Below are 14,449 nucleotides of genomic sequence, written 5' to 3'. Positions count from 1 at the left end.
TCATGTAATTGGTTCTTTGTAAGGTCACCATTTCTTTTACCTTCAAAAGTTTAAAGCAACATTTTTAATATGAGGCCAAGTAACAAAAAAAAAAAAACCCAAAGTCTAAAAAAATAGCCCACAAATGAAGAATCCTTTATGTGAAAGTGATGCCCCAATCTGAATTCTAGAATAATTTTGTGATTTTCTATTTGGACCAGGTTTTTCAGATCTCACATGTAATTGCCTAAAAAACAGATTTTTTTTTTTTTTTTTTTTTTTTTTTGAAGGAAGGGGATTGCTTTCTGAGGCTGTTAATCTACAATAGCACTAAAACTTTTGATATTTATATCTTAAAAATCGAGCATCTAAGATCTTTAAAGAAATCATTTACTTTTTATAGGAAAGGAAAACAATTAAAATCAATTACTTGAAATTAAAATATAAAAAACCCAACGTATAGTTAAAAAAAAAGAAAAAAAAAAAAGGTAAATTTACAAATTAACACCTTCTGCTATACTTCACCCTGAAAAAAAAAAAAAAAAAAAAAAAAAAAAGCTTCTGCTTTTACGTAATATACAAACACTAAAGAAAACGAACAGAAAAAAAAATTAGAATTTGCAGTGATGATTAGTTTAATATATATTTAACATAAAATAACATAAAATGGCCCATTCTAACTTTTTAGGGCAGTTAACCAATTTATTTTTGTTTACCACTAAGTGCGAGTGACAAACTACATCTAACTGCCTAAAACGGTAGACCTCACCTTCACAAAAAAACAAAAACACAATAGATTTAGCTTACATGGCAAAAAATAACTTAACTGCCCTATAATGCTGGATTGACCCAAATAATGTGACCACATTGCTCAACTAGTTGCCTAAAATATATATTTTATAATTCATAAGTTCAACAGTTTAGGATATAACCAAGCATATACATATTACTGATGTTCACATCAACGCTTTACAGTATCTTAATACAAAAAAAAATTTCATGCGGAGCAATTCTTTTTTTCTATAAAATTTTTTGTACCTCACTTAAAAAATTAATGTGCCCATGTTACTCAGTGAGTTACTGAGAATATATCTATCTCTATCATATAAAAGGAACTTTATGTGTATGCAAGTTTGTTCTCTATGGACTCTGAAACGGATGGGCAGATTTTGAAATTTCACACAAAAGTACTTGATGTGTCTGGGAGTATTCTTAGGTATGTTTTGTATTGGAATGCCTCTGGTAAGAATAAAAAAAAAAAAAAAAAAAAAAAAAAAAAAAAAAAAAATCAATAATCGAAAAATCTGATTAAAGAAGGAAGTTCGATTTTGACCAAAGTTAACACTTTTATACAACCTAATATCACAAGTGCATTTGAGAAGTTTTATCACCACAGAAGCAGACAGGCCCAACCTATAAAATCAACTGTAGATTCTTTGAGAATATAGAAGCGCATTCGAAATGAATGTTTCCTTTTAGAGCACAACTGAACGAACTTTAATCTAAGTGGTAATGTAAAAAATAATTTCATAAAATCAACAGTTGGACAGGGCCACGTTTGAAACGAATGTTTCTGTTTAGAGCACAATTGAACCATGATACTTGACTTTTGCATTTTAAACTTTCAGTGAAGCCATTATTTACAGATAATTTTACAAAATCAACAGTAGATTCTTTACCGTGCAATGTAGATAATGTATTGTGGATTAAGTTACTGTGGGGTGGCAGGTGAAGCTTCACCAAGAGGGTTTGGGCTAATTAGAGCAGGCAATCAATCAAATGAATAAAAAACAAAATGGGCTAGATGACTATTATTCATTTTGTTGTAATATATGCGGTGTTGCTTGCTATGTGTATCTTCATTGCATGTGAATAACACGCTCTTGTATTTCTTCTGTTATTCAGGTATCCAATAAACACTTGGTCATTGCGACACGCCAAAAAGTAAACTGTACTTATCTCTGACCAAGGGTTTATTGGATTGGATAACAACCCCAAGACCCAGCCAGCCACATAATGAGGGTCAACTCCCTCCTGGCTCCCCAGTAACATCACCAGATATCCCCACGAAACAGGGCACTTAATCGGAGAAGGGAACCCCCCCCCCAGAAACTCTCTCGGTCATGTCACTTCCCCATAACAATGCTGCTCGTTAAGAACTTCAACCTCTGCGTCCTCGACGGCATGACCCGATCATGTAACCTTTCAAGACAAACTGTCTGTTGCACTATGTTTCCATATTGAAAAGTGATTAGTTTATCAAAGACTATAACTTCAGTCATTTTTTAGGCACATTCACGTGGAGATTCACATGCGTGAAAGGCGTGATAATCTCTCACACACTGGACAATGATTGTAAATTTGTACCAGTGATTTTCGTGTTTTTTTTTTCTTCATCCAGTTTTCGCTACTTTCAGTACCAAAGACTTGGGGTGGGGTGGGGTCGTAGAGGACTATTATTCATTTGGTTGCAATATATGCAGTGTTGCTTGCTATGTGTATCTTTATTGCATGTGAATAACGCATTCTTGTATTTCTTCCGTTATTCAGGTGTCCAATAAACCCTTGGTCATTACGACATGCCAAAAAGTAAACGGTACTTATCTATGATAATGATTCGCAATGATTATTGAAAAAAGTAGAGATTATTGGAAATCTAGGAAGATTTGTTATCACTCGGATCCCAAGAAACACCACTTGTTATTTCCACTAGTAATTAATTGTGTGAAAACTTTAAGCGACGAAGAAATTAACGAACTCACGTTAATTACAAAATATTTAAAATTAGTTAACTAAGATTAATTTAGTGCACTACTTTATTTTAAAAAGAAAACATTTTGCTAACCGAATTACATTGACGGTGAGAATTATAGGAAGTAGCAACAGCAGCGAATGTTTTTTTTTTTTTTTTACAAGGAAGTCACCACTTATGAAGATCCAGAAGCCACTCGGGGATAAGGGTTATTGCGTGTACAGTAGTCAATGGGATAATATCATAGTAATCGTTAGTAATGGAGATTTGATAACGTGGCTTACTTAAGGGGGCGGTTTATCAGGAACTTGTTTATGTTGGACTTGAAGACATCCAAGTTGTAGTTAGGTGGGAAACAGGCAAACGGAACAGAGTTCCACAGGCGTGCAGTTCTAAGAAAGAAGCTTTGTTAATGGAATCTACGTTTTGATTTAGGTACAGATAAAGAGTGGGGAAAATTACTGACAGTGGTTTTAGCTAGACGGGTGTTTTTTGTGAAAGATTTGCAAGGGAGGACTAGAGATTGGAGCTCAGATGAGCACTTCCCATGGAAATAACGATAAAACAAAGACAGGCTCGCAACGTCCCTTCTGTGGGAGAGAGGTTGCAGAGAAGAGAAAAGGGCATCCCCCACTAGGCTATAAAGTTTATTTTGTATTCTGTTAAAGCAGGATAGGCTGTTTTTAGCAGCTCCTGCCCAGATATGGCAGCAGTACTCCATCCTTGGACGTACTTGGCTTTTATATAGATAGAGAATTGCATCAGCAGTGAGATAGCTACTGGGGCGGTAGAAGGATCCTACCATTTTTCCAGCGACCTTGCCAACAGATTTGCATCCTTTATTACTCTTTACGATGGTTGCTGGCAGTCCTAAAAGTGACTTCAGTTTCACAACATCTATTATATTGGAAGCAATGAAAATAGTGATTTCCCAATGTCAGCGGAACATTCTAGGGTGAACCATGGCTGGCTGTTGAGCTTTTGCTGGAATTTCAGTTTTATTGAATTGTTAAGTGAAAGTACAGAACAGTTAACAAAAGAGTCCCCCCCCACCATATTAAGAATGGCTTTCTTTTCTTTTGAAATAGAGTCGACAGATCGATTTTTTTTAAATATATCGTTTTAAGCAAAAACAATATTAAGCATAAAACTTAAGTTTTATGTCGAAAACAGTAATATATCCAAAAATTATGAAAATTCATCAAGTGGAATAACTACTAATATGATTTTAGTAAAAAAAAAAAGTTTATCACTATAGGCTACAAATGTCGGTGTGATCTAAATTTTGCATTCCGAGTTATGTCCTGTGTGTATGAACTTTTCACAGTCTACTTTATAACATCTAAGAAAAATGCAATTTTACCCAATTTTCCATAAATATTACTTTGGACTATAAATAACTTTCTACACAAAGAATTCATAATTTTTGGATATATTACTATTTTTGACATGACAATTACGTAATATTGTTTTTGCTTAAAACGGCATATTTTTTTGTACTTGTACAGTTTAATCACGACATCAAAAAAATGAAAATATTGGAAAAAGTTTAAATTGTACGAATCCTTTATATAATGAAGTTCTCCGAAATAAAAATTTCACTCAACTTCATCAAGTAATTTTTTTTTTTTTTGGTGTGTGTTTTGTTTTTTACAGCGAAAAAACAATTTGTTACGATCCCGAGCAAAAAGTTCGATTTTTAGGAAGAAAGGCTAATAATGGGGAGGAGTTACCTCCCCATGGCGTCTTCAACGCGCTGTCATAAAAATGTGTTTTTCGATTGATAAAAAAATTATGTAATATAAATAATTTAATTACGAGACGATAACTTTCTTTGTTATGTAAAACCTCAATGTTGTTACGTAAGAACTTCAGGAGAGAAAAAAGAAAAACAACCATTTGTTAATTTTGCTTAAATGTAAATAAAAATATTTAATCAAAAATTGGGGGGGGGTCATTAAATCACTGTTCATTAAATTATTTTTTAATAAATTCAATAATTTTCTTAGAAAATATTAAAATTGCACAGTTTTGAGTTCGCAAAAAAGAAGTCATTGAAAAAAAAAACCCAAGGTTTGTTTTTTTTTTTTTACTTGCTATTATTTTTCTTTGCAAATAAACGTATTTTTAAAAAATATGTTTAGAAATATAAACTAAATGTCTAAAATAAATATTTAAGATGAAATCTATAAATAATAAAACATATTTCCACTTTTTTTACTGCTTCAAAAAGAAAAACCTTGAAAAACAACAAACAAGGTCAAATTGAAATCTCCTTTGATAAAAGTTAAATAAAAATGAATCCTTTTCAAATCAAATCAAATAAACAAAATTAAAGAAATCAATTATTACTTCGTTGTATCGATTCTCAAAAGAATCAAGAGAACAAGAATATTACCATTCAAATTGTATACGTATTATAAAAACTCAAACATACAGCATTCGTTCTTTCTTATTGCTGTTTTTCTTACAGGATCGATATATGAGCATATAAGTACAACATACAGCCTAGGCCTATGGAGTCAAATCCTCTTGGCAAACGCAATGAGACTTTCAAAAACTACTGTCCCCACAGGTTTAGTGGACAAACACTCCCTCACGAACAAAACTGAGGTCAGTAACACATACATAACAAGAGATATTCATCAACTGCCAAAAAGTAAATGGTACTTATCTATGGCCGATTTCACTGATTTCAATGACAATAAAAGTATGGGAGGGTGGAACATTTGTTGATCCTTATTCAATCCCGGACAACGTTGGGTCTCTTTGCTAATATACCCCTAAAATCCATAATGATTGGTTCACAAAATAATCATTTATATGTATAAGAATATGAATACTATAAATTAAAAATTTACAAATTTTTTTTTATCTGACAAAGAACAAACGATGCACAACTTAGAAATTCTGAACAAACAACGTCAAGAATATATATCATGTTTGCTCAAAATTCCCCCTACATTCCAAAACATAAATAAAGAAAAATCTATATGATGTATGTACCTGTGACGGAAAGAAAATATATTTAAAAAATCACATAAATTGATCAAGTAGTTTTATTTTTAAATAAGAAAAGCAAATTCTATGGCTAACCGAGGAGTGATTGCCTTATGATGCATTTTAAAAACAGGGTGAAAGAACAAGGGAGACAACTCCAAATTGTTCAAACTTTTTGAGATTTTAGAAAGGCATTCCTAATATAAGAAAGGGGAGGAGCATAAGAAAAACTCAAATTTGCTTTTCTTTATATAAAAGTAAAACTTAGTGATTTTTGGAATATGATATTTTCTTTCAATCACGAGCATGTACACCATAGAGATTTTATCTTTTTTGTTGTTTAATACAGGGGGAATTCTGGAAAAGCATTTTTTTTTTTATTCCTGTTTTCGCTTTCTCTCATTTTATGAGTCGTGTACCTCACTAAAACGAGAATGAAAATAAAATCGATTTGAATCACTTACTCGTTTTTTGTTTGCCCAAAATAACAATATTTTTTGTGTTACACTCGGGAAAAGTCAGCATTGCATAAATCGGAGTTTTTAGTTGCCATCGCTGAAAAGAAAAAAACAAAAAAATTATCAATAATAGATTGGTTTTGTTTTATGGCATATCATCTAGTGATGGGACGATTCCAATATCCTCCCCCAATTTCAATACAATTACCAATTCTGTACTAAATTCCCAATTCTAATTCTTTAAAAATCTCTAAATACCTATATATTAATAGGTTAGCGTGTATGTTATTTATTTTGTGTGTCATGCTTACATCAGAGTGACTGTTGTTTTAACTGTTATGGACTTCCATTTCTTGTTATAATTTTTACCAAGAATTCTTCATAAGTTTTGGTTTCAGTTATCGCTGAAGGAGAAGGCGTATACATATTGTTTTCATAAGTTTTGGTTTCAGTTCAAGCTGATGCATCCAAGTCATATGGATATATATATATATATATATATATATATATATATATATATATATATATATATATATATATATATATATATATATATTTTATAATTGAAATCACAAATTTATAATATATAAAAATCGATAGAACATTAACTCTATAATAATATATACGAAATTTGTAAGAATTAAAAGATCATATTTAAGCGTACTTTATGACTGGGCTATGCCGGGCATTCTTGCTAGCTTAGATAAATACTTTTGCAGTTTTAACAAAATAGATCCTCCATTTACACTAAACATCTACAGAATGCCAACATCAATATATTACATATGAACGAGACCCCTATGGAATTTCCACAGGTCCTGCTAGTAATAATTATTATTATTATGATGATGATGATGAAAAAAATAAATTACCCCCGCCTCCAAAAAAAATTGTAGATTCCGCTAGTTTAACTATGAAATTAATATCCTTCCACCATCACTGCAAAAAACACGTTAAATGTGCAAATATTTTTTCAAGTGTAACAATACACTTATCTACCTATAGATATTAGTTTTGCTGATAGTTTAAAAATCAATATTTATTTTTTTTAAACGTTACTACCAGCAGGGAAAGATTTTGTTCAAAACAAAATCTAATAAAAAAGGTAATTCAAATAATCGTTTTTGGCATAGGAAAATAGGTACAAATTTTCTTGATTCCAATACCCCCCAAAGTTCTGACTTTTCTGTTTCCCAATTAATCGTCCCAACACTAATATCAACCCATTTCGGGTTATTTAATGCAGAATCCAATCATTTTGGAAAAAGTTTTTATGCTTCAAGTTCTTTGTATCTTCAAATATTTATTCATGATGTTCGAGTTGGATTGTTTTGTGAAAGAAAATTGTTTGTCTATTCATTTTTTTGCGGACTGTTATCCTCATCTTCATAGTTGTTGTTTCACCATGTTTCGGCCTACTCATCCTCTGGCCTTCTTCAGGTGGTTAACTGTAACATGATAGGAATGCTGAGTCTTATAACTATATCCCCAGTATATAAATAAATAAAATAATATAGAAGAAAATTGTTGTTTTTAACTTTGCAGAACATGATTTAGTTTTGCAAAGTGAAAGGAAAACAAAAACAAAATGGGCTACATTTAATACATTTTTAGTCAGGAAGCCAGCATCTTCAGATAGCTTGATCCAGTAGCACAAAATGCTGCAACAGGTATCACTAAAGTGGACCTGGGAGCAATGGTAACTAAAGGGAAACTCCACATACTCCAGTCCTCAAATGAGGCCTGACCACTGGAGGTCTTTTAAGGTTGTTGGAGACGCTCCTCTATGGGATTAATGGACTATCTCATGACGTAACTTCCTCTAGTGATGTCACTTCCGGTAAGGAGTACCAGTGCCCGGAGTCAGAGATTGGCACGCGGCCAAGGAGGTTGTGTGCAAACGCCCTACAGTTGAGGAATGGTATTGCTCAACCTTCTTTTGCCTGTAATATATGTGAATACATGTTCGTTCCAAAAAGTCCTGTGTTCCTTCATTTTATTACCATTTAACAAAGGTCATACTCGGGACCAGAGTAGTAGTAGTAGTAGCAGCAGCAGCATTGTTATGCTTGATATCCCAATTTGCTCCCATGGTATTGCCAAGATAAAACTTCTCGTCAAACTCAATTTTCACATTCATTTTACTTCCATGCATCATCACACTGTATACACATGTCTGATAGACTCTTTTCTCGGTCAATGGTGGTACAGTCTGCTGGTTCGTAATGGCAGAACTTCCATCAACTTATTCCATCCAAACACACCAGCACCAGCTCCTCCCTGTGCTCCAATGGTATCACCAAGCTAACAAAACTTCCAAACAACCTCATTAGTATCGCAATCTTAAATATCCTTCCTCCACATCCAAGTTCTCATCCATCTCCACTGTCTTACATTTCTCGCATAAAAATTAGTTATCTTTTAATTCACCAATAATTCCAATGCACCTTTTGCGTAGCCATTCTACTTTCTATTAAGCGAGGTAATCAAGTTTGAATTATCTCCCTTGTATTCACATTTTTAAAATACAAATTGAGTTCTTGAAATAAATCGAAAAGTGAAGTGATGTTTAATTAGATTTGGATATATGAAAATGGCCTTCTTTGGACATCAGTAATTTATTTCCACGTCTGATGCAGAGATTTAAGAATGAATAATGTTTATATTAATAACGATTAAAAGTGTGTTTATTTTATTAGTATTTAATCGAATTTACTTTTTATAAGCAATCTTCTATTAAATAAATCTCACCTGTCTTTTTAAATGTATGTATGTATGCTCATATGTCTCACTAAAACTTTTGTCACATGCAACCAACACTGACAAAATTGGTATTGTTTTAAAAATCAATCTCTCGGCCAACAAATATCCAAAAATTCGCCAAAAACATTAATTCTTTCACCGTCAACTGGACTGGTCTTTACAAGGAGGGGAGGGGGTCACTTTTTTTCATCAACATTTTTGCAAAATCATATGCCTTGCAATGACTAGCCTTATTTTGAACGCAACCAACGTCGTTTGTCATGGTCAACGCGAATGATAAACAGTTGGCTTTTTTTTTTTTCACCTTTTCTTTCTTTGCATTACAGGCTACTGCAGCAATTTTTTTTTTGTCACTTGCGCGGATACTTGCTATTTTCATTTTTTTTTTTAGGGTGTTGGTTCATTTTTTTTTTTTTTTTATTTTTTTAGAGGGTTGGTTAATTTTTTCTAAATTTTTTTTTAGGGCTTCGTTGCTCAATACTCTTACCATAAAAACCTCTCCACACTCGGACAACGCCTGGTACCCCTGCTAGTCATCAGTGAAAATATCTTCACATTTGCAATGTTTGCTTGGCCAGGTGTTTTCTTATGAAGAGAAAATTATACTAAATTTGAATCGTGTTAAACGATCTATTATCGGTTTTCATGTATATTTCTTAATTCTGGCTCCTTTTCTACAAATTGAGCAAGAGAAATTTCCTCTTTCTAGGAGCTTTTCAACACCACAACCACTCATCACTTGTAAACCTTTACTTTGATAGCATTGCTATAAGTGTTAAATATCCAGACTACATGTACCAAGAAATCATTTTGACAATAAGTGCGCCGGGCTACAATATGCAAGAAACAGCATAAAATAATTATTGGATGTACTAAAAGGTCATGCAGCTTCCATTCTAGCTTTGCTAAGTGGTGACTTTCAAGTAAAAAAAAAAAATATAGCAACAGTAGCATAAAACCAAACTGCATTTCATTTATGCTTATTCAACTACTTATTTGAGCCCAATTATTCTTTCAATCACTTTCATGATATGGTCTATCAACTTAAAGCCTTTGTAATTACCTCTAAAGCACTCGACTAGCTACAACCACTATCAACAATTTCCCCCAGTCTCTATCTGTGTCTAAATCTAAATGCAGATTCCATGAACAAAGCTTCTTTCCTAGAACTGCTCGCCTTTGTACCGCTGGCCTGCTTTCTGGCTGACTACAATATGGTAGCCTTCAAGTCCAATGTAAACAAGTTCTTGTTGAGTTGTGCCCTTAAATAATCACACAAACCCGGGAAGGGTTATTTTATTATTTACTAGCATTTTTGCCCGGATTTACCCAGAGATGTGTGTTCAGCAAAAAAAAAAAAAAAAAAAAAAAAAAAAAAGGTAGTAGGAAGGCAGGCTCGAACCCGTACTGCGAAGGAGGAAAAGAACGGGGGGGAAAAAACGTGACGTCTTTGCTGTTATGACCACCGCCAAACCAGAAGTAATTAAGGCTAGACAATCGAAAGGAGAGGATTACTTTTGAAAATATCGTCGAAAAAAAGCCCCCCTCCCTGTAGAAAAGTGCCCAGTTGAAGGTGAAGATATTAAAGTTTTTAGTCAATTTTTTTGATATTTGTCGTCTGAAAGGCAGAACTTCAAAAACAATACTGATCTTGGTAAAATCCGTCGCCTCTGTTTAAAGTTTTCGGCAGACATGCAAACATACATTTATATATTGGTAACTAAAGATTTTCGACCCAAACCGATGAAAAACTTGCCCTATCTCTGAATACCCTTTATGTAAAATTTCAAATGTTTAGACCAGAAATTGTCTGAGTAATTGGTAGAGACTGCAGAGGTCCAAATTTCTTTTAACTTTGACTCCTGTTATGACCCCTTAACATTTATTATTTTGGGCTCAAAGGAAGTTATTAAGTTAGATCCGTGTCCAAGGAACCTATATCTAAAATTTCAAGTGTTTACACCCAAAATTGGCAGAGGAGTTTGGTAGAGTTCTCAAAGGTCAAATGGTTGAACTTTGATCCTTTAACAGCCAAATTTCTGGCCAAAAACGGATTACAAAGATTTTCCCCAAATCTCAGTACCCTGTATATCAAATTTCGAGTCTGTAGACTTAAAATTGACAGAGTTATTGCGTAGGAAAATGTACACAGACACGCTCATTTTTATAGATATATAGATATGCAGGATCGTTATTTTCATGACAAGTGCTCATCTGAACTCCAATCTATGCCCCTCCCCCTCCTTGCCAAACTTCCACTAAAAAAACAAAAAACACCCGATTATTTACAACCACTATCAACAATTTCCCCCACTTTCTATTTGTGTCTAAATCTAAATGCAGATTTCATGAACAAAGCTTCTTTCCTAGAACTGCCTGTGGAACACTGTTTCACTGGCCTGCTTCCCGGCCAATTACAATATGGTAGCCTTCAAGTCTAATATAAACAAGTTCTTGTTGAACGTACCCAATCTACAGCATTAATGATTACTATGCTAACACTTTACCCTTATCCTAAAGTGGCCTTCGGACCTTGATAAGTGGTGACTCCCATTGTAAAAAAAAAAGAAGAAAAAAAAAGAGGTTTCCCTTTTAGCACTGTAGCAGTTCTCAACCGTACTACTTTTTTCCAGTCTTATGGGATAATCTTTTTAGTGCTTATTTAGACACTTTGGAAGAACGATATGCAATAAAATTGTGTTTAAATTTGGAAAAAATGCCACAGAAACGTATGGAATGCTTCAGATTGCTTTTGGACCATCTTGTATTGTGCATCAATTTTTAAGTGATATAAGAGATTCAAGGAAGGCAAGGATTCTGTGAGGGATAATGAGAGGTGTGTAAGGAAGTCAGAACACCACAGTTGATTGGCCAAATAAAGAATTTCATGAACAAGGACTGTTGTGCGTCTATAGAGACAATAAGTGCACAGTTTGATGTCAGTGTGGGAACTGTACACACAATTATTTGTGAGGAACTGAAGATGTGAAAGATTTATGCAAATGCACCAGTCCACAACTCAATCCTTGTCACAGACTATTTGACCAAAATGGGCATCAAGACTGTTCCTCACCTTCCCTATAGTCCCTGTGACTTTTGGTTATTTTCTAAGCTCAAGGAAAACCTTAGAGGCTGTTGCTATGAGACATTTGAGGAAATGAAAGAGGCTGTGACGAGGGTCATTGACACGCTCACACGAGAAGAGTTCCATGGGGTCTTCTAGAAGTTGTTGGAACGGCGCAATAAATATATTGCAGTAAGAGGAGATTACTTGGAAGTGGATTAGAGTTTCATGTGTGTAATATAAAGAAAAGTGCCCATACGAAAAAAGTCTGGAAAGGCACCTTGTACACAGATTTAAATTTGAAATATGGCAGTTCAAAATAAAATAACATGAAAAATTGTGGAAAATTTTTGAGGACCACTATACTGGCAAACACTAAACGTAGACCGATTTTTTTTTTTTTTGGACTGTAAAAATAATTTTTAACGTTGTTGGTTGAATCGTTACCCATTAATTCTTTTATATCTTTATCATTGCTTATATTTGAATTCATATTTTGAAACATGACTCAAATCAAAGCTATGATGTCATACAAAAACCATAATTATCTTGTTAAGGTAATGTTTTAAGCTTTATTTATAAGAAAGTCCAAATAAAACCTCAACCTGAAGATCTTGAGGTTTTGATTTCAATTTGCGATCATGGGATCTTCTTTAATAGGTTTGATTGTTTTATTTTATGGCATATCAACCCTTTTTGGGTTATTTAACGCCGAATCCAGTTATTTTGTAGAAAGATTTTATTCTTCAAGCTTTTTGTATCTTCAATCGCTCGTTTGTTGTGTTTGGTTTGGTTGTTTTATAGTAGATTTTACTGTTTTTGTTCCCTGCCCTGCAGAACATGAGTTTTGCAATGGGAGAGGGAAAAGGGTTACAGTATTAATGTTTGGTACATTTTAAGTTGGGAAATCAGTCAGGAAGTGGGGGATATAGAAAAGAGAAAGGAGAAATGGGAAAAAGGGGAAAAGGTGTGTTGTTTTTGTTTTTGCAGAACATAAAGATTTGCAAAACAAAGTAGAAAAACAAAACATGTTAGGTGCATTTCGTCTCAGGAAGCCAATATCTTCGGACAACCTGATCTGGTATTTTGAAATGAGAAAATTCTGCAATGTATTTATTACATAAAAAAAAAAAAAAAATAAATAAATAAATAAATAAAAAAAAAAAATAAAAAAATTGTGACCGACAGAAAGAAATCTATTTATATACAAAGATAAAGTTTTCTGTTTTAGTTCACCGGAACTTACCTTTAATAAAATACCGTCATTGTAATCCCATAATACAAGTGTCTTATCCAAAGAGCAAGAAATCACCTGAAATAAACAAATATAATTTTATTAAATACAGGTATACTTACATTTTTTAAAAAAATTTTTGTTTCCCCACACAGTTGAAAAATACCATCCCCCAGAATGGTATTTTTCAACTGTGTGTGGAAACACCAATAATCTATATATCTATAAAAGTGAGTATGTGTATGTGAGGACACTTCTCAACCTATATACTCAATGAATTTTTGATCTACAGACTTGAAATTTGGTATATAGGGTATTCAGACATATGGAAAACTTTTTAATCAGTTTTTATCAGGAAAAAAGGGTTGCTAAGGGGTCAAAATTTAAAAATTGGTATGTGGGGATCATCGGATTTTTTTATGTGGGGATCATCGGATTTTTATCTGTTTTTCAACTGTTTCACAAATGCGTATGCAGGAATCATTCATATGACAGGTTCTTTATGTTAAGGATAAGTAGGCTTGAAACACTTTAAAGGTCATATCAAGCTGGTCTAATGGTTATCGTACTTGACTCACTGTCTTTAGGTTTTGGTTTCAATCTCAGCTCAAGTCTTTTCTTTTCAGCGAACTGTTTAGAAAAAAAATAATACTCGCATGCACGTCTCGGTTTTTGTATGAATGAAAATGTAATATTTATGCATATTTTACGACCAGGTAATGCCAGGCAGCCTGCTAGCCTATTATATAAAAGATCAGTTGGCTTTTTAAAAATTTTCTTGCCAGTTTGTTCAAGCTGGGGATAGGGCATCCTACTAGATGCCAAATATTGACTCGCTATGTAAATATTCTGACCGAGAGATCTTTTTAAGATTCTGACCGTCCCTTCAAATGTGATTGTTTGAATCTTTCTTGCATTTGGTTCACCTGGTATATTTGCAAAATAGCTTTTGAAATTCTTTGTTCCTATAATTACTAGAATGATCTTCCTAAGATTCTAGTTTCTTTTCATGTTCTACTTAAACCTTGGTATTTCGTCATCGTTTCCCTTTTAGCTCTGTTTAACCCAGTATTGTTATGAATAACTTCTAAGGTTGGTTCTTTCTCCGTCTCGTCTCATATCACTATGTCAGGTTTAATAGGTATGCAGCTGTAGGAATCGCAGTATCATGTTGAGCTCGACTGAGCTTCAATCTATGT

General features: G+C 33.3%; 1 protein-coding gene across 1 annotated transcript in view; it reads right to left on the bottom strand.

Annotated features, from left to right (window-relative positions):
* The window catches only part of LOC145261003 (WD repeat-containing protein 75-like), a gene marked incomplete in the record, with an annotated part of 75,034 nt that overhangs the window by 40,396 nt on the left and 20,189 nt on the right, over nucleotides 1-14,449 (bottom strand). Inside the window, 2 exon segments of the mRNA XM_080119131.1 lie at nucleotides 6,196-6,286; nucleotides 13,263-13,328. Coding sequence (XP_079975257.1) covers nucleotides 6,196-6,286; nucleotides 13,263-13,328 — 157 coding nt within the window.

This window comes from Euprymna scolopes, chromosome 37, assembly GCF_053919585.1.
Source record: "Euprymna scolopes isolate OS-2025 chromosome 37, ASM5391958v1, whole genome shotgun sequence".
Lineage (NCBI taxonomy): Eukaryota > Metazoa > Mollusca > Cephalopoda > Sepiida > Sepiolidae > Euprymna > Euprymna scolopes.
Note: the sequence above shows the minus strand (reverse complement) of the source record. Positions and strands in the feature narration are given on the sequence as shown.